The sequence below is a fragment of the Grammomys surdaster genome, unplaced genomic scaffold, assembly GCF_004785775.1.
Source record: "Grammomys surdaster isolate TR1022 unplaced genomic scaffold, NIH_TR_1.0 208, whole genome shotgun sequence".
NCBI classification, from domain to species: domain Eukaryota; kingdom Metazoa; phylum Chordata; class Mammalia; order Rodentia; family Muridae; genus Grammomys; species Grammomys surdaster.
The window spans coordinates 4497131-4521982 of NW_021604653.1; the positions used below are offsets into that span (position 1 = coordinate 4497131).

Genomic DNA, 24852 nt, shown 5'->3' on the forward strand with positions numbered 1-24852 from the left:
GTGTGTGTGTGTGTGTGTGTGTGTGTGTGTGTGTGTGTGTGTGTGTGTATGTAATGGAAAAATGGCTTCATAAAACATAATCTTGAACATAATCCTGCTAGGTATTACATATGATTTTAGATATTATGTGTAAGATATATTAAAGATGTTGTATTGCTTTGGATGAAAATTCCTGAGGTGAGCTTCTCTTGAGGAGAGCTTCATTTGGAAAACTATGGGATTACACTGTAGACAAATCAAGGAGGTCTTGAATGGAAAGCCTCATGAGTTCTAACAAACATTGAAATTCATTACTTTTGTAGGTTTCTAGTGTATTTGGCAGGATTCCACACCAGGTAACCTAGGCCACACATGTGCCACAAGTGACAGAAACAGGGACTATGTTTATTTTGTAGGCAGTTTGAAGCATGTATGTAGTTGTACAGAGGATGGTCTGTAGGTCTACAGAAGGCATTGCTATGGAGACTCTCTAGAAAGCTACAGGGGATATATTCTAGTTTTCTGGGAGGGAGAAGCCCTGCAACTTGATTGTCTATAACCCAACATATCCCAAAGAAATGAAAAAAAAATTTTTTTCCAAGAACCGCTGTGGTGAAACAACTACTTTTCCTTATTTAGATTCAGGTGGGAGGTAAGGAGGGAGTGTGACAGAAAAATGTGAATCTCCAGCACCTGAAGAGGAATAGGGCTACCTATAACAGAATAAAACAGATGCAGAAAAAATAATGCAAATTAATTTAAAAAGATCACCATCCTCTTGTCTTCTTAATGTTTACTGAGACTCTCCCATTTCCTTTCTTTAAAATAATCCTTTTATTAAAACTATCCCTGTTTTTGTAACCATCCACATGTTTTTGCTCAATTTACAGTTTTAGGACATAAGAACCTGGAAATGACAGCAGATGACACTGGACTCAATATTTGTCTGTGTTAATGCTGCTTTTAGCACTTAACATAGACATAGAAATATTTCTACATCAAAATTATGATTCCTGAAACTGTATGTTAAAACTTTTGTTTTAATTTTCTTGTTTGACAGTTTCATATACATGCATGAAAACAAAATCTGGTTACTCTCAATCCCATTCATGCCTAACTTTCCCCCACTACTTGCTATCTACCACCCTTGTAAATCCCTTTCTCATATTATTGTCTTAGTAGTTTTGTCTTGTGACCCACTGAATTTAAACAGGGGATTCTATATAATCATAAGCTTCTAAGTATCTAGTGAAGTTTGTTTGGATTTCCTGTGAGTATACAAAGACAATGATTCCCTTTCAGAAATCATAAATAGCCAATAGTCCATTAGAATTTGGTTTGGTCTTGTGAGTCCCTTTCTAATCCATGATTGATTGACGGAAGGCCTAGGCTTGCACATACCTGGCTCAAGCAATGGTTGCTGTTCTAAAGTCAGGATTACTATGGTCATATCACTACCAGAATGCCGTGCTTCATAGCACTTCTCACTGTCTTCTGACACTTTTATTTCTGCCTTGCTAATGTCATCCTCTTCTTTGAACTCCTCAGGCTAAGTAGAATTTAGTTTGTCCATTTGTCTTTCATTCTGCCCTACATTTCTTTCTACATCAATATGCTGGAAGGAAAACTAATTTATAGGAAGTGAGACAATGTTAGAATTTATTTCCGAGTAAATTGAAAGCCTATTTACGCTGTCAGTGATTGACCTTTAAGAGCTGTTCAGGTTATCCAATCGCATATTTTCAAATCATGGTAAGTGGGAAATAGTTTAATGTCAATTGATGTAGAAGTTGCACATTTGCATTAATTAGTGGAGAAAGGTCTAGCACGTGAAACTATTTTAATACAAAGGGGGATATTGTAAATGAGGTTGTGCTTTGATTTAGCAATACACCCTAGTGAAAGTCACAAATTATATGAGAATCATTAAGACTATGGATATAGAAGTACTTTTTTAGTAGATATACAAATCCTGTGTTCAATTTCTAACACAACAGAGGCCTGTAGGGCTACACACTTCTATCCTCAACAATTGGAAATTGGTCAAGAAATTCAAGGAAATCTTTGGCTATATAATGAGTTTTGGACACATTTCTTTAAAAACACATTTCTTTAAAAATTTAATCTTAGAAAAACAAGTACACTAGATATTTTTGAAACAAATTTGCCCATTATATTATCTTGTACTTCAAATGTTGTTGCTATAATTTGAGTCACTGGCCCATCATTTTCACTAAAAGTAAAGATGGCACATGAAATATTATTATTCAAAAAGTCATAGAAGGAGATCACCCCTTATACTTTAACAATGTTGCTAAAAATATAACAAAATTCTGCACTATGTTTTAAATACAAAAAAAAACAAGACACTACGTGAGAATATCCAGTGCTGCTGAAAAAACAAAGCATTGTGATGGTACACATACAACATTATGATAGCATTACAGACAAGCTACTTTGATAACACAGCATCATGATGACAAAATAGGTCATTGCCATAACAATACCAGACAAAATAACACAGTAATCCATTGTTTTGGCACAATATGGCACTGTGATGGCACAATAGCACATTGTTATGGCTAAATATCATGTTTTTGTGGTATAATAGAACACTGTGTTGGCACAATGGAACACTGTGATTGAAAAATAGACCATGTTAGTTACTCAAAAGAATGCCATGATGGCACAGAAGATAATTATGATGGGAAATTAGGATATTGTGATGGCACAACAAGTGTACAGTTATCTCACAACAGGACATAGTAATCACGTAATAGGAAATTTTAATGGTCCTCTAAAGCACTGTGATCCCACAGCAAAGTACTATAATTTGAAAGTAGAGCACGGTAATGGCCTATAAGAACTCTATGATCACACAATGGAACACTGAATTGGCCTAATGATGTAATATGATATCAAAATGGGGGGTACTGGGGTTTATGATGTCACAACAGAGCACAGTGATGTCACAACAGCGTAGAGTGATACTACAATAGGGCTCTGTGATACAAGAATATGGCATTCTGGTGGTACATGAATAAGGTGATGCTTAACAATGATATTGTGATAGCATAATAGAGCATGGTGATGCATCGTGTAGCTTAATGATGTTACAACAGAGCCTCCTAGATCATAGTCATAGAATGTTAGGTCAGTATAATGACACAAAGAGAAAGTAGCACAACAGGACACTGTAATGATATAATAGACCTCTGTAATGGCACAGTATCACAGTATAATACTGAACACAACATTGTCATAGCACAAGAATTCATTGTGTTGGGACAACATGGCACAATTATACACAGTGATGACACTATAGGACATTTTGATGGCACAACAGGTCATGTTGAAATCATGGTGGTGGTTGACAAAGCTCTGCAATAGAACAATAGGGTGCAGTAACAATAGAGTGGAGTAACAGTAGGACACTGTTGAGGATGTGGAAGCATAACTGGGTACTGTGATGGCACAGTAGAGAATTTTGGTGGCACAATAGAGAACTGTAAACACATTAGAACTGTCTGATAGCAAAATAGAGTATGGTTTGTCACAACAGGACATTGTTATGGCAAAATAAGGCATGATGTTGACACCAAAGTATACTCTGTTGGTTCAACAGGACATTGTTATGATAGAATAAACCATTGTACTGGCATATTAAGCCATTGTTAAGGCACATATGGCATTGTGATTTCAGTGGAAGCAATGTGATTTCAAAACTGAATGTTGTGGTGGCTCAATACAATGATGACACAATATGGCATTTTGTTGGCACAATAGAGCACTTCTATTGTATAATATGATATTGTAATTGTGCAACACAGCACTATGATAGCACAATGCTTCATTGTTATAAAAGAATGCTGTGCTATGAAAACACAGCTATAATGTATTGTTACAATATAGATCATTACTATAGTACTGTGTTATCATATTTGGGCACTATGAAGGCAAAGTGACTACTGTGATGGCACAATCGAGTTCTTCAAAATAAGGCATTGCAATGTTAAAATTAGGCATGTTTGTGCTATAAAAACACTGTTATTGTATAATAGGACATTGATATATGACAGAACATTAGACTGTGATGTCACTGTTGAGCACTGTTGAGAACAATTGAGTTCTTTTTAAAATTATTATTAATAGTTTAACTTTAATATTATCCAAATGTACAAAATAGATATGAGCAGATATTTTAAAATCCATTATTTTTAAATATGATAGCTAGATATTTAAAATATGTAAAATGTTAATCTCTATTATCTATAAATTAAACAGTTTCCAGTCAAAATAACATCAAATTTCTTTGTAGTAAGAAAATTATATTCACAATTACAACAACAACAAAAAAAAAAACAAAAAATGAATGTATAGAAGTAGCCAGGAAAATGCTATAAAAGGAGACAAGTCCTACTTGGCTATAATGACATACTGAGAAATGATATTGAATCTGTTTTATTACCAGCAATGAAAAATAAATAGAATTGAGAATATATCCATAGTGACTAAATTGTCACCTCAGACCTCTGGATAAGCCATGGGTCTTTTGATAGACAGTGGTGAAAACTTGCCAGTCACTGGACACAAGAGCACCTGTTACACAGAATCATCTGGGTTCCAAAGGGAAAAGTGAAATCATATGCATAACAGAAGGACACATGGACGAATGCTTATAAAACTACACAGAAGGCTTTCTAAACTCATGTAAAAGTCAAAAATCAATAAAAAGGACACATTTTACATTTAACAATAATAACAATAAAAACGACTTATGCAACAGAAAACCATAAAGTGAAGAGATTGCTTGACAAAGTAACATAACTATTTGCAACATAGATTATAGGAAATGCAGAAATGCTGTATCAGCACATAACACACTCTTAATTCTTTTTTTTCAGTGCTAATGTTTTGTTATTTATTTATTTGACTATTTTTATTTTTAAATCAAATCATAATTTTTACTTATTCACACAGGGGTTACAAACAAAAAAAGGCAGGACTTGGGGAAGGGAATGATGCCAGAGCGTGGGTGTTCAGGGTGGGTACAGATATATTTCAAAACAAGGTATTGGCTGGGTGAAGGTTCAGGGGACAAGTCACTATGACTCTGCCTATGATTCAACTGTCCTTATCTAAGTTGGTACTATCTTCCAAGGCTACCTATTTACAAGGTCTATGACTACTCAGGCTGGTAAATTTCTATAAAAAGCTGCCTGTTTACAATAGCTTAGAGCCATCTGTTTCAATGTTTTTCCACAGAGACCCAAGACTTTCTGCTCTGTGTTAGGCCTATTGTGTGACATGGCCTAGTGCTGATTTTAGGCCTATGGCTGATTTTAGGCCTTCAGTGTATAAGCAGGGTTGCCCCTGACATCTCCTTCCTTCTCTAAGTATAGAAGGGCTGTGACAATTCTAATCTTGCGAAGGCAGGGAAAGAGGCCTGACCTCCAGTGATTGAAGGGGACCTTGTAATGGCTCCAGTCCCCCTGTTGTTGCCTAGTGAGGCATGAGGGCCATACCCATCCTGATGCCTTTTTCCTGGAGAGGGGATACTTTTGACATCAACCCCTATGCAGTCAGGCTTGTCCCTCAGGTAACCCAGAGAGATGTTTTTAACTTTTATTTATATTCCCTTGCAGTGCTTAGCCTCACAGCCTGAGCAAGAATTCAGATCGACAGTCAGAGGGGGGTTCTGGGTGGGCCCCCTCTGCTTGGTCTAGGGGTGGAAGTCCCCTCTTTTAGGTTGGGAGGAGATGAGTTTTGAGAACACCCTTGATAGAGTAACAACCTCATCTTGAGCCTCGTGATCCTCCATACCTAACTTATGATAATGTATCTGAATCGGTTTTGCGACCAAATTATCTACCTGTATTTTCACAAAGTTAGTCAGCCTATTTAAGGCCCAGGGACCAAAAGAAATAAGCAAAAATAACCCAATTAATGGTCCCAAGATGAGAGGAAGTAGGGTTGACAGCCATGGAGAGGTTCAAAGCCAATTCTTGTACCAGCTCTCATCTTCCTCTTTCTGTCTCTGTCTTTTCTCAGGGCCTTCTCTGACCGTTTTCATGTTCTCTTTAACCATCCCTGTCTTGTCTATGTAAAAGAAACATTCTTCTTTAAGGGCTGTACACAGTCAAGAGCTGTGCACAGTCTTTTCTATTGTAAAAGAGTAAACCAAGTCCAATAAACTCCTTTGTAATTTTAGGGGGGTGTTCTCTTCAGACAGTGAAATGAGGGATTTCTTCAGATTAGTGATGTCGGTCTCTAGCTGATTGATGTCCTTGTCAATGGCCCATTGAAGGTCTGAGTAGTATAAGTTCAGAGGCCAGAATCTGGATTAGAATTTCTAACAGCAGACATCACTGATGATTCATTTTTACCTGAGATACTGCCCAGGTTAGAGCTCCTTGGAGGCCCTCTTCCTCTGGGTTTTGTGAGGTTGGGTACAGAGCTACCACCTGGGATCTACTCTGTGCTTGGGCCATCACAGTGCCATATTGTGCCAAAACAATGGATTACTGTGTTATGTTGTCTGTTATTGTTATGGCAATGACCTATTTTGTCATCATGATGCTGTGTTATCAAAGTAGCTTGTCTGTCATGCTATCATAATGTTGTATGTGTACCATCACAATGCTTTGCTTTTTCAGCAGCACTGGATATTCTCACATAGTGTCTTGTTTTTTTTTGTATTTAAAACATAGTGCAGAATTTTGTTATATTTTTAGCAACATTGTTAAAGTATAAGGGGTGATCTCCTACTATGACTTTTTGAATAACAATGTGTGATTATTATTAAAAAGCAAATTATAATACAATGGAACATTGTCATAGCTCATCACAGCAATATGATGCTCATACTCAGCACTGTAATGAATCGTTGGGTACAATGATCTCAACAACAAAGGCACAGGGATGGAAAAACAGGACTATGATGTAAGAACAAAGCAGTGCAATGATAAAATAGGGCAGTGTAATGCCAAAGTAGGGAAACATGATGACACAATAGAATAGTATAATGATTCAATTAAATATTGATAATACAGTATAACATTGTGATGGCAAAATAGGGCATGGACACATTTAAAAGAGAAAGCACATTTAATAGCACAATAAACCACAGACATAGAATAGTAGAGAACTTTATTGACACAATAGAGGACTTGAAGGCATGACTAGACATTGTGATGACCAAAAACTAAATGTGATTGCACTGTCACTATGATGTCACAGACAATCTGTTTATGCAATAGGTATTGTCATAGTACAACAGAATACGGTAATAGGGCCTTATATTAGAAAAATACATAAGAAACTGTGATAGCTTGATAAAACATTGTAATATATGTTATAATTAATGTTAACATTGTGATGTCACAATAGAACATGGTAATGACATAGGACAGCATTGTCATGGCAAAAATCATATACTATGATGTCACAATACAACACTATGATATTACAGTAGGACATTCTGATGTCAAAACATAGTACTGTGAATTTAAGTGTCTGTTTTGGGGTCATTGATGATGATAAATTCGTGTATTTGGTTGGTAAAACAAAATCTACTCTACTATACATACTGCTGTGCTGTGTATGAATTCATACTTTAGGATGTACTATATTATACATACTACTTTACCATTACCTTAATGGTTATTGTGCTACTATACAGTAATGTAACATGGGCATTTTGATATTATAATAGGTCACAATGATGATATAATAAGGCATGGATGCACTTTTATGTCATAATAGAACATTGTGATATCAGAGTGGGCAACTAATAGAAAAAACAGGGTACTGTTATGGCAAAATACACCACTATAACAGTAGGACACTGTGATGATGTATGAGGGTGATAATAAATTATGCTACATTGTGATGTCTAACAAGGTATTATATTGCCACAATAATTTTGTCATACTATAACACTGTATGACAGTCATAATACAATGATGTCACCATAGTGCAGGCCCTATGATAGCATAATAGGGCACTATGATGACACTGAGATGTGGGTCAGCAGAGCATTTTGATGCCAACAAAGAATACTTTGTGGACAAAACACAGTACTGTGATTTTAGGTAGTTATTTCTTGGCCACTGTTATGGTAAAATAGGACATTGCAATCATAGAGCACAAGATGACAAACCAGGACATTTTGTCAGTACAATGAAAGACAAGGCATTAAATGATAGTGTTTTGGCATGTGTGACATTTATGAAGGCATAGATGGACATTTTCCTGAAATGACAGTGGAATAACTTCACACAATAGGACAATGTTTTGTCATAATAACAGAGTACAGGGATTATATAATAGATTGTTTGTTTGTCACCTAAAAAAATTGTGATGTTATGTCATTTTAATATAACTATAGAACACAGGAATATCACACTAGGGTAGTGTTAAGTAGTAAAGTTAGACTGTGATTTTGCAGTAGGGTACAGATTTATTAACATACTATCCAGGGTTGTCAGAATATGGTTCTGTGATGTCACAATATAGGACTGTGGTAGAACAATATATTGTAATAATACTACAGGAAATTGTGATGTCACAAATAGCACTGTGATGTTACAATGGGTTACTGTGATGTCACGGCAGGTCAATGTTATATCAAAATACATTGTGTCATCACAATTGGGTACAGTGATGGCACAATACAACACTGTGTTTTCATAGTAGGGCACTGTGATGTTGTGAATCAGTGTGATGACACAATGAGTTAATGTTCTAACATAATACACAAAACTGTGATGTCATAATAGACCATTGTGATATGACAATAAGGCATTTGATGACACAGTAAAGCACAATCATGTCAAAATTAAACACTGTGATGTCACAATAGGGCACTCTATCTCATAATAGAATATTGTGATGTTGCTGTAGATCACTGTGCTAGCATAATATGGCAGTGTATTATATTAAAATACAACACTGTGATGTCACAATCAGGTACAATCAATATGGCATAGAAGCAAAGCAATTTGATGTCACAATATGACATTATAATTTCAAAACTTGGTACTATGACTTCAGGTCACTGTTGTTTTGTCTCTGTAATGATAAAATAAGACATGGTCTTACAATTTGGGATGATAACAAATTAGGACATCTTGTTGGTTCAACAAAATCTAATTTGCTGTACTATACACACTAGTTTACTCTTGCCCTCATTGTCTTCATAGCACAATGTCTTATGAAGGTACAGTGATGTCACATAGGCATTGTGATGCAATAATACAGCACAATGATGATATTGTAGGGCACTAATCCCTACTGTCACAGTATAGATTTCGAGTTGTGATGTAATAAAACATCTGATAATGATAACAAATTAGGATATTTAATTTGTATAAGAAAAATCTACGTTTGAAAACTAGTGCATAGACATGGCATATATGTATTGTCTTAGAGTTTTACTGCTGGTCACCATGACCAAAGAAACGCTTATAAAGGCATTTAATTGGGACAGACTTACAGGTTCAGAGTTTTAGTCCAGTATTTTTAAGGTGGAGCATGCCAGATCCAGGCAGCAGGCATGGTGCATGAGGAGCTGAGAGTTTTACATCTTCATCTGAAGGCTGTTAGGAGAAGGCTGGATCCCATATGGTTAGGAGTAGGGTATGAAAGCCCACACATATAGTGATATACTTCTTCCAACAAGGGCAAACCTCCAAATTGTGCCACTACCCGGGCCGAGCATATTCAAACTACCAAATGGATATTGTTTTGACTTGTTTGATCTTATGAAGCCATAATTGGACATTTTCTTGAAGTGATAATTGTTTGGTGGTTGGGTTTATACAGTAAGTTACTTTGGTGATTTGAATGATATTGGACCCTATTCAACTTTGAATTCTTAGTCCCTAGTTGGAGTGAGTATTTAGGAAGAATTGGGTGGTGTGGCTTTTTAGGAGAAAGTATGCCACTGAGAGTATATTTTGAGGTTTTAAAAGACCATCCAATCCCAGTGAGCTCTCTTTTCCCCTTCATACTCACCTTTCCCTCATGGATGTTATCTTAAAAAGTTCACAGGTACTAATATATCTCCATTTTTGACTGCCTAATGTCATATTCCCAATCACGATGATCATTGACTCAACCTCTAGAACTCTTAACAAGCTACAAAATTAAATGTTGTCTTTTGAAAGTATTCTTTGTCATGTTTTCCCTTTCATACAATAAAAAAGTAATTTAAACAAGCACTGTTATTGCACAATAGAGTACTGTGAATAATCAACTGTTTATTCTGAAGACAATATAGAGCAGTATTCTTGCACAATAGGCCACTATTATTTTATAACTGACATCTGTGATGAATTTGTAATATAAAGCCTTGTGATGCAAAAATATGGCACACTGATGGTACAAGAGCACTTTTATAGCACAACATTTTGTTTTGATACAATATGACATAAAGATGGCACTATAAAGCTTGATTTCACAAAAAGCAGGTTGTTGCTATAACACACCTGGTAATGCAACAATAAAGCATTCTGATAGCAAGGTAGGCAAAGGTAATGGCACAAATGTAGACTGTGGTGTTATACTAGAACATAGGTATGATACATCACCAATATATAATGATATTACTGAGTATTGTTGTGACATACTAAGGCATTGATGGAAAAACAAGGCACTATCATGAAACAAGAATTCTTTGAGAGTATAACAGCTACAGTCATGACACAATAGAGTACTGAGTCCTCTGATAGCACAACAGGTACTGTGATGATACCATAGGGTACTGAGATGACACAATGGAATACTGTGGTGATACAATAGCTCCTTGTTATTTCATACATGGGAGTGATATTTTAGGACACTATGATTACACTACCACTATGATTACACTAAGGGCACTATGATATCATAATAAGCAACTATGATTAACCAATAGGATACTGTTATATCATACCAGGAAGCAAATAAAGGACTGTGATGTAACAAGGAGCACTGTGATGGTATAGTATATCATCATGGGCACACAGTAACACACTTTGATAGCATAATAGGACTACATGACAAAACAGGGCACTGAGCTGTCACAATAGGCCACTAATATGTCACATTATGACAATGTAATGCCACAATAGAGCATGATGATGTCACAATAGGATACTGGTACACAGTAATATTGGGCATTCATGACATAGTCAGGTTCTATGATGAAACTGTAATGACATATGAAGCTTACTGCATTAACACAATATGGCACTACTATGTCATAGTACAACACTATATGTCACAATAGAATGCTGTGCTGACACATAGAGTTACTGTATGGTGGCTCAATAGAGCACTGGGATAATACAGTAGAACTCTGTGATGAACAAATAGTGTTCTACTATGACAAATAGGGCACAAACATGTCACAATACAACACTGTTTTATAACTATAGTGTTGACTCAAAGGGATATACTGATGCTATCATAGGGCTCTGAAGTAATACAGTAGGGCACTAGTGACACAATAAGTCTCTGTGATAGATAATAAGGCACAGTTTTAACAATGTAAGGCTAAGTTATATCACAGTATGACACTGTAATGTCAAAACAAAGTACTATGATGATGAAAGATATTTCTGTGATGTTATTCCAGAGCCATGTAATGGTAAAATAGGATACAATAATGACACAACAGGGCACAGTGATAACAAGTTTGTGCACTTTTGACACAATAGCTAACTGTGATTGCTCAATAGACACTTTAATCACACAACAGGACACTGTGATGACAATACATATCTCTATGATTTCATTCCAGGGCCATTTGATGGCATCATAGGGTACAATGACTTGATAAATCATTGTGATGTTACACTTGGACAATGCAATATTTGGTAGATCACAGTCATGTCATGAGAAGATAGTATGGCAAATATATGACATCCTAATGACAGAGATGGTACTGTGTGACATTGAGTTGTTACAACAAGGAACTTTGAAAATATGCTAGTATTTAAAAGTAATGACACAATAAGTTACTATGATGACATAATAGGACACTGTGATGTAACAGTATGGCATGCTGTGATAGCACAATAGGATATTAATTGTCCTTTTGGCTACTGTCACAGCAAAATAAAACACTGATGACAAAACATGAAATGATAAAAACAATTCATGACATTTGGTTCATAAAACTGAAGTCTATGTTGAAATACTTGGACACAGCTATAGCATTATAGATTAGTATTTTGATATTTGTGAAATCTATTAATACATAATTCAGCATTTTTCTGAGATAATACTGTAATATGTTTCCAGAAAAGGGCATTTTGGTGGTTTGAAGGCAGATGGACCTGATAGACTCTTTTATTTGAATTTGTGGTTCCTAGTTGGTGGAAATATTTGAGAAGAGTTAGGTTGTAATTTCTTTTTGGAGAAGGTATACCCCTGGAGATGGGTATACTTTGAGGATTCAAAAGCCTATTCTCTCTCTCTCTCTCTCTCTCTCTCTCTCTCTCTCTCTCTCTCTTCCCATCTCCTCTCTCTCCCCTCCTCCTCCCTCCCCCCTTCTCTCTTTCCCTTTCTTTCTCCCTGCCACATGGTTGCTGTATTAACAAATAAGCTGTTAGATACAGATACATAACCATTTTTCCTTCCTTGTTGCCATACTCCCTACTATAATGATCAAGGATTCATCTACTAAATTAAATGCTACCTTGTATGATGCTTTGGTCATGTTTTCTCTTCAAACCAATAGAAAAGTAATTAAGACCAGCACTGTCACCACACAATAAAGTACTGTCAAGGCTCAATGATCACTGTGATCATATGCTAGGACACTGTATTTGCACATTAGTTCACCTTGAAGCTGCAATATAATACTGACGTAGTAAGCTAAATCACTATGATGCTAAAAGCTTGCTTGTTTTCAGAACAATAGAGAAATTTGTGAAACATTGCATTATTTCAGCACATACGGAATAATGATGGCACTATTAAGCTCTATGATTTCACCATAGAGCTGTTTGCACAGTACACCAATGTAATGCAATAGTGCAGAACTTTGAGGGCAAGGTAGGATAGGGTGATGATAGATAAGTGTGATGGTAAGATAGGATTTTACCACAGCACATCATAACTCTATGATGTCAGTATTTAGGACTGTTATGGCATATTAATACACTAAAATGGCAAAAGGTACTGTGATAAAGTAATAGAGTCCTCTAATAGTACAAAGTGTAGTGTGATTAGACATTAAGATTGTGTAATACACAATAGGGCATTGTATGACATAGCACAACATATCAATGATGCATCAGATTATTCTAATTCCATACCAAGGTTACATGGCACGATAAAGCACTGTAATATCACACATGGGCATTGTGATGATATAGTTGGGCACAGTCAGTAATGTCACAGTATTATAGAGTTAGAAAATATTAGGACACTGGTTGACACAATAGAGTAGTTTTATGTCACAAAAGAACGCTGTTATGGCATAAAGGGTACTGTGATAATACAGTGGAACACCAATGACTAATTATGGTACTGTGATAACAAAATAGGATACTTGGTTGGCACACTATGGCACTGTTATGTTACAACACAACATGATGCTGCCACAACTGGGCACTATGTTGGCCAAATAGGACACTACATTACAACAGTCCCTTGAGTTGACATAATATGGTACTATGATTACACAATTAGGTACTGTGGTGACACAATAGGGTTGTAATGTCACAATAGGGCACTCTGATGATATAGTAGGTCACTATTCTGATATAATAGGACAGTGTGATGGCACTAATGGCCACTGTGTTTATCAATACAGAATAATTATATAACCATACAACACTGTGATATCATAATAGGATACTGTGATGTCACAAAAGACTTCTATGTTACATCATAAAAGATCACTCTGATAATAAAGTAGGATACATTGTAATACAATAGGACATTGTGTTAGCATACTAGGGCACTGCTATATGACAATGTGACTGTAATATTAATGACAGGCATGGTAATGTTATGATATATATATATATATATATATATATATATATATATATATATATAATATTACATATAATATAATCATATAATATACATACATATAATATAATCATATAATATATTACATATTATACATATTATACATACACACACATTATGATAATATCATTGGGCTTTGTTACAACAAAATAGGTCACTGTCATGCCATAATAGGAGGTTTTCATGTCCTAATGAAATGATGTGCTATTACAGAATATCACTATAGTATAACAATATAAGCCATTGATAAGTATGATGACAATTAGGTCTCTGAACAGGTAGAATACATTGGTGACAGTATAGGCCACAATGATGTCACAATAGGGTACCATAATGATAGCAACATAATACCACAGTTTTGTCACAATAGAACACTGTGATGTCCCTACATGGCACTGTTATAGTAGATGTCTATGTTGACAGAATAGGGAACTTTTAGATCACAACAGCATTCAATGATAGCAGTGTGTGACACTGTAATGCAATAGTAGGAGTATTAATAGATTTAGCATTGTAATAACATCAAAGGACACTACAATGACAAAATAGGACACTGTGATAGCACAATGGCAAACAATGTTGACCCCAAAAGGCACAGATGTCTCACATAACAACCCTATGATGTGATAATGGGATGATGTAATGAAGTATTCAGGCATACAATGCTGCAATAGAACATGGTTATGATAGAGTAGGACAATTGAGTTATAATTGTACACTGGAGTGTCACAGTAGGGCAATGCTGTAGTAAGATACTGTGATGACAAAACAAGACACTGTACTAAAAAGACAGGTCACTGTTATGACACTATAGGTCTCTGTGATCACATAATATGTCACTTTTATGTGACATCACATGCAATAGCACAATAGAGAAGATTGAAGAAACAGTTTCTGTGATTACACAATGGGACACTGTTATAGACACTTTCAGATCACAATAAAACCCTTGGGTAGAACAATAGGACACTGATCATTCCAGCAGGACACATTAGTGGCACAGTTGGGTACTGTGATAAAAACATAGAGCTAACATGACAAAATAGAGCACTGTTGTGTCATAATAGGACACTGAAATATAACAATAAACCATACTTATAATGATTCAGGTCATTGACACTCTTATGAGACAATAGGGTACTATTACTTCACAATAGGACACTGAATGTCACAATCAGTCACTGTTATAGAACAGTGCTATGGAGTACCTAAAAAGAAAAACTCTTGAGATGTCTGAACAATTTGAGTGGAGTCTATTCATGGGGGAAAAAGGGTGGAACTATACAGGGATGGTGGATGACCAGGGATGTAGACTGTCTCAAGCAGACTCAATTTATAATTAGCTGAATTTTCATTTAGGTTACAACTGACTACAGTATCCCTAGTTGGATTTGGGGCTGTCGCCTCAAATGGAGTCTGGTGGGTTATTTTAAAATTATAGTCCACAGTTCTGTTCCTGTACTAGATGTGTACCTCCTAAGAGAAACTCCTGGGGTTGGGATTCTTTGAATTCCTTGAATTATCTTATGATTATGAATTGTAATGTCATAAAAGCCTCTGGCTGCTCAAAGGGTTGACTTCAGACCTAAGATGAAGTTTTTCTTACACATCACAGTAGGAAACTGTGTTGACACAATAAGGTATTGAAAAGTTTCTTTCTTTCATTCTTTTTCTTTTCTTCTTCTTCTTCTTCTTCTTCTTCTTCTTCTTCTTCTTCTTCTTCTTCTTCTTCTTCTCTCTCTCTCTCTCTCTCTCTCTCTCTCTCATCTATCTATCACACACAAACACACAGACACACACACACACAAATAAACAAACACACATAAACAAACAAACCAAAAAACACTGTGACACTACACTTTAATGACATATTCAGGCAGAAGAATATCACAATAGGACACTATGATGACACAGTAGAACACTGTTTATGATAGAGTGGGATACTATGATAACACAATAGGGCAGTGTTATGACACTATAGGACACTGAAATATCAGAATAGTTTTATAGTAGGACACATTGTTGACAAAACAGAGCACTGCTATGTCACAGTAGCACACATGGTGGCACAATAGGGCATCAGGACAGACATATGTCACAAAAGGACACTTTGATGTCACACAGGGCATTGTAATGTCATGGTAGGTTTAGTGATGATACAATGTAGACACAGAAATATAACTGTTAGGAGAGAGTATTGAAATAATAGGGCACAAACATGACAAGCAAGGGAAAATTAGGCCAAAACTGGACACTGCAGTACATTATAGTACATTGTTGCCCAAATAGCACCTGATACATAAAAAAAAAAAAACTGTGATGTCACAATGAGGCACTGTAACAATATATTTGGGAATGCCAGCATTATAATAGTAAATTCTAATGATCAAATATGGCATTGGGCTGTATGATAGAGCACTATAATATATTAGACACTGTGATAACACAATAGAACACTGTGGTGTCAGAATAAGACGTTGTGAAGTCACAATAGGACAATATTTAGTTAAAGTAGAATACTAGTACTGCAATAGGACACTTTTAATACAGTGGGACATGGCGATGGTATAGTAGGAAAGTGTGAAGGCTAATAGAACACTGTGATAATAGATTAGTGTTATGACACTACAGGCTACTGTGTTCATACAATGTAGCAATGTTATATGACAATATGACACTACAGTGACACAATAGAGCACTTTTGGTTCACAATTGGACTCTAATGCCACAAGAACACTTTAATAACCTAATAAAGCACTATGTTGACATAATGGAGTTCTCATAATTCATAATAGGTTAGTGAGATGGCACCATAGGACACTTTAATGAAACATTTGAACCACAGTAATTTAATAAGATGTGATGACAAATAAAGCAGCATAGTGATGCATCAAGCCCCATGTTGTGTTAAAAGATGAGACTGAGTAAGGATGACACATGGTTAACACAATTACATACTGTCTTGGCGTAATCGAGCATGATTACATCATAAGAGAGCATTGTGATAGCATGAACTGGCTTTGTGTTGACCCAAATGGCAACTTATGTTTCAGAAAAATGAAATTGTGATATCACGATAGAGCACAATGATGTCACAATAAGGAACTACTATCATAATCAGACACTTTGATATCAGAATAGGGCACTGTGGTGTCAGAATAAGCAATAATAACGTTGCAAAATGGTGAATAAAGTGAGACATTCTGAGGACACAATAGGATACTGTGATGACAGAGTAAGAGAGTGGGATGACACAATAGTGGTACTACCCTATAGGTCACTCTGTTTATACAGTGGGGCACTGCTATGTCATAGTACACCACTGTGATAACACAATAGATCACTGTTTTAATATAATAGGGTACTATGATGTTACAAAATGGCTCTGAGACCATACAGTAGGACATTGTGATAACATAATCAGACATTATGATCAGAAGGGGCACTGATTTGAAACAATAGGGAACTGCATGTGACAATACATCACTGTGATATCACAATGTGTCACTGTCATGAGATCAGTGAGATAACATAATCAGTCTCTGGGATGACACAATAGGGCATGTAGTATGTGATAAGCTAGAACAAAATGATGACATATATAGTAATATTATGTCACAATAGGAGACTGATTCCACAATATTGTGATTGTCATAGTAGAAAACTGATGACACAATTGGGCACTTTTAGATTACATTATAACTTTGTGATGGCACAGTATGGCACTACAGTGATACAGTAGGCCACTGCATTGATACATTAGAGTACTGTTATGACAAACTATAGTATTGTAAGTTCACAATAGAATAGTAATGGTACAATAAGGCATTGTTAGTTCATAATAGGACACTGATGACATGACAAGCATTGTGTTAACAAATGACACGATATGTGTCACAAAATGACACTGTAGATATTGTAATGACACATTTAGGCAGAAAAAAATCAGAATAGGACACTGTGATGACCCACAGAGCTAAGTTCTGTCATAATACCGTACTATAATAATATGCTAGATATTATGATGATAAAATAGGACACTGATAAAATGATGCTACTCTGATGTCATTCAAGGCAATGGTATGTCACAATAGACACTGCAGTGTCACAATTGGCTTGAATTAAATGCAATAGAACATTGTAATAACACAATGGTGCACTATTATAATACAGTAAGACACTGTTATATCATAAACGGTACTATTGTGACATAATATTGTACTGTGTTAACCCAATAGGTAACTGCTATGACACACTAGATCCCTGACAGCTCACAAATGGAGACTAGCAGCTTTAAGAACTTTGTGTTTACCAAAATAGGTACAGACATATCACAATAAGGTATTATAATGACACATTCAAGTGTATTATGTCAAAATATGACACCATGATGATACAACAGTAAACTATGATATCATAGTAGAGTACTATGTCACAATTGACACTGTAATACAGCAATAAAGTACTATGATGTTACAATATAGGGCACTGTTATATGACAGTATTACAGTGTGATGTCACAATAGAATATGATGGGTTGACAATGGAGCACTGTGATAAAACAGGATACTGTGATGACATAATCCATCACTGTAATGTCACAACTGGATGCTGTTATAACATAGTAAGATAGAACCCTTTGATGTTACAATAAAATTACAATAGAGAACTGTAATATCCTGCTAGGACAATATGAAGACATAATTGGACACTTTTGGTTCACAATAGGACATTGTAATGGAATTATAGGGCACTCTGATGATATAATCAGGCCCTGTAATAACATAATAAGGCATAATTGTGTCAGGATAAAACACTGTGATATTATAAAAGGAGACTGTAATTAATATAGTAGAAGACTGTGATGACATGTTAGGGCACATTGAGATTATAATAGGACTCTGGGATGGCACACTGATGGTGCAGTAGGGTATACTGTTGCCAAAAGAGGGCACTCTTAAGATACCTTAGGGTATCTGATGACAAATAGGACCAGTAATAACAAAGTAGGTCACTACTACCTTGTGGTCCAGTAGGACACTATGCTGACATACTAGCACACTCTTGGGTCATAATGGGACATATGGTGGCACAATAGGGCACTATGTTGACAAAATATGACACTGATGTGTCACAAAACCATATTGTGATGTCAAACAGGGCAGTACTATGTAACATTAAGACAGTGTGATGATACCATAGGTAAATGCATTATTAAGCTTGGATAATGTAAGGCCCTGCTATGTCACTATTGCACACTGTGATGTCAGAATGAGGAATTGTGATGTCATAATAGGGTACTGTTAGGTCACAATAGGGTACTATTAGGTCACAATAATACATTGTGGTCATGATAGGGCACTGTTGTAATACAATGGGACATTGGACAATGGAATGGTCCAATATCATGATGTTTTGATACAGTTAGTCATTTGACTAACAGTTTGTTGGAACAATAGGACACTTTGTTCTGGAGAACACAGTCATGGCAAAATAGAATAATATGAGTAGAATACAAAATAAAATGGTGACAATAGTTCATGACATTGGGTTTGTACAACAAAAGCCAGTGTTGGTATTACAGAACACAATAATGATATTATTGGCTAATACTTTGACGTTTGGGATTGCTATGTATAATTCAACATTTTCAAAAATGATAGCTACTGGGAACCTTCATTTGGTGACAATAGATGGCCAATTAGGATTCCATCTCCCTCATTATTTAGATGCTTCATGAGGTCCCATTCATAAATTTTAGGAAGTTTTCTCTGATGTAGGTTATCATAGTATCTCTCAAATGTCTCTCTGTTATAGCTGTCTCTACCCCTCTCAAACTTATCTCCTCTCCCTATCACCACCTGATACTCCAATTTCCAACCTTCCTGCTCTCAGTATGCCCATAGAGTCTATTCTATTTCTGGCTCCAAAGAATATAGATACATCTACCCAGTTTCTCTATAAAAGCAGTTCCTACACTGTGAGTCATAATTCTTTAGCAAACCTTTATCTAAAAAAATATTTACATTATAGTTATGAAGTAGCAAGAAAAATTATTTTTTAGCTAGGGATCTCCACAACATGATGAAGTGTATTGAAGGGTTACAGCATTAGGAAGTTAGAGGATCATAGTTGTGTACCTAACCTCTCTAGGTCTATGGATTGTAGATTGATTATTATTTAAAAGTTAATATCCACATGTAAGCAAATATATACCATATCTATCTTGGTCATCTCACTCAGGATGATTTTTTATATTTCCACACATATGCCTGCAAATACATGATGTCTTCTTTTAACAGCTGTGTAATACTCCATTGTATAAATGTACTATATTTACTTCATCTATTATTTTGTTGAGCAACATCTAGGTTATTTCCAGTTTCTGAGATTATAAATAAAGCTGCTATAAACAGTTGAGAAAGTGTTCATGTGGTAAAATGAGGCATCCTTTGGTTAAGTGCCCAAGAGTGTTCCTCTATTCCTCATTCTTGCCAGCATGAGCTGTCAATTGTGTTATTGATCTTAGCAATTCTGACAGATGTAAGATAGAATCTTAAGATAATTTTGATTTGCATTTCACTGCTGGCTAAGGATATCGAACATTTCTATAAGTATTACTCAGCCATTTGAGATTCCTATATTGAAAATTACCTGTTTAGATCTGTACCACATTTTTAATGACATGTTGTCAATGGAATCAAATTGAAGATCCAAGCATAAATTCACACATCTGTGGACACCTGATTTTTTATTAAGAAGTCAGAAATAAACACTGGAAACAGTGTCATATTCAACAAATGGTGCTGCTGGTCAAGCTAGATGTCTGCAGGTACACAAAATTAACTAGATTCATATTTATCATAAAACTCAAGTTTAAGTGTATCAAAAACCTAAACATAAAACCCATATACTGAACCTGAAGAAGCGAGAGTGGCCTTAAATGCATTGGCACAGGAGAAGTTTTTCTGAACAGAAAATTGTTAGTTCAGGCAATTTGGAACAATAATTGACAAATGAGACCTTATAAAAACGAAAAACTTCTGTAAAGCAAAGCGCACCATTATCATCATTTGAACAAAATGGCAGTCTTTAAAATAGAAAAGTTTTACCAATTGTGGGTTAATCATAGTGGCAAAAAAATACTGTGTTGATAAACAGAATCCTCTGAAGGCACAGTAGGTACAGTCATGACACACTAGGTTAATGTGATGATAAAATAGTGGACTGTGATGACTCAATGTATCACTAGTTGTAATATTAGTGGAATGTGAATTCACAATAGTTCAATCTGATGGCACAAGGTCACAATGATGTCACAACAGGCAGTATGATGGTAACATGATGATATAATAGGGCATACTTTGTATACAGTAGGACAGTATGATGACAAAAGAGGTCAATATTATTATGTAATAAGTCACAGTGTTAAAACAATAGGGCCCTTTATTATAAACATAGGCCCTTGATATCACAGTAGGAAACTACAATGACAAAGCTAGGCAATTTTAGGACACAAAAGGACATTGTAACTTCACAAGAGGTCACTATATTTATACAGTAGGATATTTGGGTGACACCTTATGACACTTTTATGACATAACAGAAAACTACCTTAACACATTGGTAGAAAGCTGTGCCAATAAATAGGGCACTATGCTCTCAAAATAAGTCATTGCTATGTCACAATAGAAAAATTCAGTGTTACAATAGGAAATGGGGATGATAAGTAGGATAATAAAATGGGAGATATAATAATGAAATATATTGATATAATAAGATACTTTTCTGTCCCAATGGGATACTGTTTTAAAGTACTAGAACTCAATGATCTCACAATAGGGCAATATGTTGTCACAATAAGGCATTATTATATCACAATATGTTACTGTTATGTCAAAATAGAGCACTTTGATGACAAGGTAGGACTGTGATGTTAAAACAAAGTACAGTTGATAAAATGTCACTGAAATATTACATAAATATAGTCTGATGATACAATAGGACTCTGTGATGAATGAATAGGTCATTTTGATAACACAATAGGGCACTGTTTTTACACAATATGGACTTGTTATGCCATAATATGATACAATAAGGACACTGTGATGATACAATAAGGACACTATAGTTGTGCAATAGTGTGATTATATTATTATTATTACGCACTGTGATGATAAAATATACACTGGTTTCTCCCAATAGGGTGCTGTAATTGTGTTTTGGGCCACTGTAATAACAAATCAGATTGTTACATGATGGAATATACAATGGTGGTGACATAAGTACATTTGGTTGGTACAGCATAAATCTTATTAGAACAATAGAACAGTCAGTCACCTCTGTGGATACTTGCTCAAATGTGGCATGCATATATATGTACATTTAAAAAAATAAAAAATAAATTAAAAAGAAAAAAAAAGAACAGTCAGTCATGCCTTACAAGGCATTGTTTTGTCATTTGTGATCTCTATAAAGAAATAATTGGGAATTTTCTAAAAGTTGGAGATAATGTATTTTCAGAATAAAGAATTTAATGGATTGATTGAGAATAGTCTCTAAATGAATTGGTCCTTAGTTGGTATTTCGAAAGGCTTATAAAGGTTTGGCCTTGTGAAAAAAGTGTCTCTGAGGGAATGATTTGAGGTTTCAGAAGGTCATATACCCTTATAATATACTTTTATCTCTAGCTATGTCTCATCATTGTTGTTTTAAGCTCTTAGGTACTGGCCCAGGGTCCATTTCAGTGCTATGATAATCACTAGCTCCTTCTCTACAATTTTAAGCAAGCTGTCAAATTAAATGTGAACTTTTGTAGGTTGCATTTGTTATGTTGTCTGTTACAGCAATGAAAAAAAATAATTAAGACAGCCCCTCTCAAGGCACAGTACAGAGCTTCATGAATGTGTAATTGGTCACTGCACATAATAGGTCATTCTATAATAGGACATTATAGAATAAATGGTTTGAAAAACTTCAGTGTAATGGCTCAACAGGACACTATGATGACACAAGATGGTATTTTTATCTCACTGTAGAATGCAATGATGTCATAATAATGCACTGCTTTAGTACAGTAGAACACAGTGATGTTACAATATGATACTATGATGACACAATTGGGAATAGTTGGGTAATAAGAGGATGCTATGATGTCACAAGATGGTGCTAATGTTATACAGTAGTATGTTATGCTGACTCAGTATGATACTAGGTTGATCCAGGGGCTATTTTTCTTTTAATAATTTCCCTCATCTTTAATAGCAAATAAACTGTTATGGTCATAATGTGATTAAATTTGCAGTTTTTGATGTTTTATTTATTTACATTTCAGTTGTCATTCCCTTTCCCCATTTCCCCTCCCTAGAAACCACTATCCCACCTACCCTCCTCCTTTTTCCTTTTATACCATGTTAATTACATGCATGTATTAAGGTCAGTTCTAGGTTGAGGGTCTAACAATTCAATAGATGCAGCCAAAGTACATGGCTTGAACCTGAAAATGGACCCCCACACAAAGTTATTAAATTAACAGGCTGACAAGCCAAAGACAGGTAAGATTCTGGACAGAGCCTTACCTAAGACATAAGTGCATTGCTTTGAATAATGCATATTCCATGATGAGTAAGGAAGGCATTCTTGTCAAAATGACCTAAGGCTGGCTCAGGTTTGTTAATGATATAAAAAATGGGGAAGAGGTGGAGAGCCTTTGGGGCTGCTTGGCAAGAAACTGATATGGGTCAAAGACAAGGAAATGGGCTGCTTAGCAGGAATATGACATTGGCCAAGGACAAGGAAGTAGTCTTCAGGCAGGAATCTGATATTAGACTAGAACAAAGAAGTAATTTCAGTCATGAGTCTAAATCGTAGACTAGAACAAAGAAGTAATTTCAGACAGGAATCTAAATTTTAGGCTAGAACAAGGAAGTAGGCTTCAGACATGAAAATGACTTTGGGTTGGGACAGGGAAGTTGGCTCCGATATTTTGGTCATTCTGATAAGCCTTTAGAAGCAATGATCATGGGAATGTTCATCGAATTTTATTTAATGCCTTGCTCATTCTTTGACTATCCAGGGACATCTTTACCTGCCTAATACTGTGCTACCTACTATGAAGGTCATTGACACACCATATGAATCTATACACAAGTTGCCAAATTAACTGACCTCTTTTCTAAGATGCCTTGGAGTTTTGTCTTGACAGCAATAGAAAAGTTAAGAAAACACATCTGTGGTACAAAAGAACACTGTGAGAATTTAACTGGCCATTTTCAAGCATACTAGCTGAATGTGTTTGTACAATAGGTTTCTGTGATGACACATAGCATAATAAATGAATATGTCTTGTGAAATAAGTCACTGATGGCACAGGTGACTTCTGTGAAGGCACAGTGAGTACTGAGTTTGTAATATAAGCCACTTAAAGCAAAAAAATAGTCATGTTGATGTAATATTAAATTTTTTATGGGAAATATAACATTTTGGCACAGCATGGCACAATTTTGGCACTATCAAGGTCAGTGATTTCACAGTTTTTGGAGCAATGTGCAATGTGGATGTAACAATACAGCTCCGTGACAAGTTAGACAATATGACTGGTATAAAATATCACGACAATGATGTCCTTGAAAAAGACTAATTTGGCACACTTGGGCACTGTGATGGCACAAGAGAATCCTTGTAAGTTAAAATAGATATGTATGTTTGATAGTACTTTAGTATGATTATAGTGTGATAGACTATATTATGATATTATAATATGTGTTATGGTACCATAATAACACAACAGATCCCTTCAATGTCATATCAGTGTAATGTAATTTCACCATTGTTTAATGTGAT

The 24852-nt window shown here is 35.5% G+C and overlaps 1 protein-coding gene across 5 annotated transcripts in view; it reads left to right on the forward strand.

The window, feature by feature from the left end:
* The window catches only part of Dpp10 (dipeptidyl peptidase like 10), a 1453779-nt gene that overhangs the window by 1250606 nt on the left and 178321 nt on the right, over nt 1–24852 (forward strand). Inside the window, exon 6 of one of the 5 annotated variants that reach the window (XM_028771465.1) lies at nt 14439–14471. The exons of the other annotated variants lie outside the window; for them this stretch is intronic. Coding sequence (XP_028627298.1) covers nt 14439–14471 — 33 coding nt within the window. The remainder of the gene's footprint in view (nt 1–14438; nt 14472–24852) is intronic. 5 annotated transcript variants of the gene reach the window in all.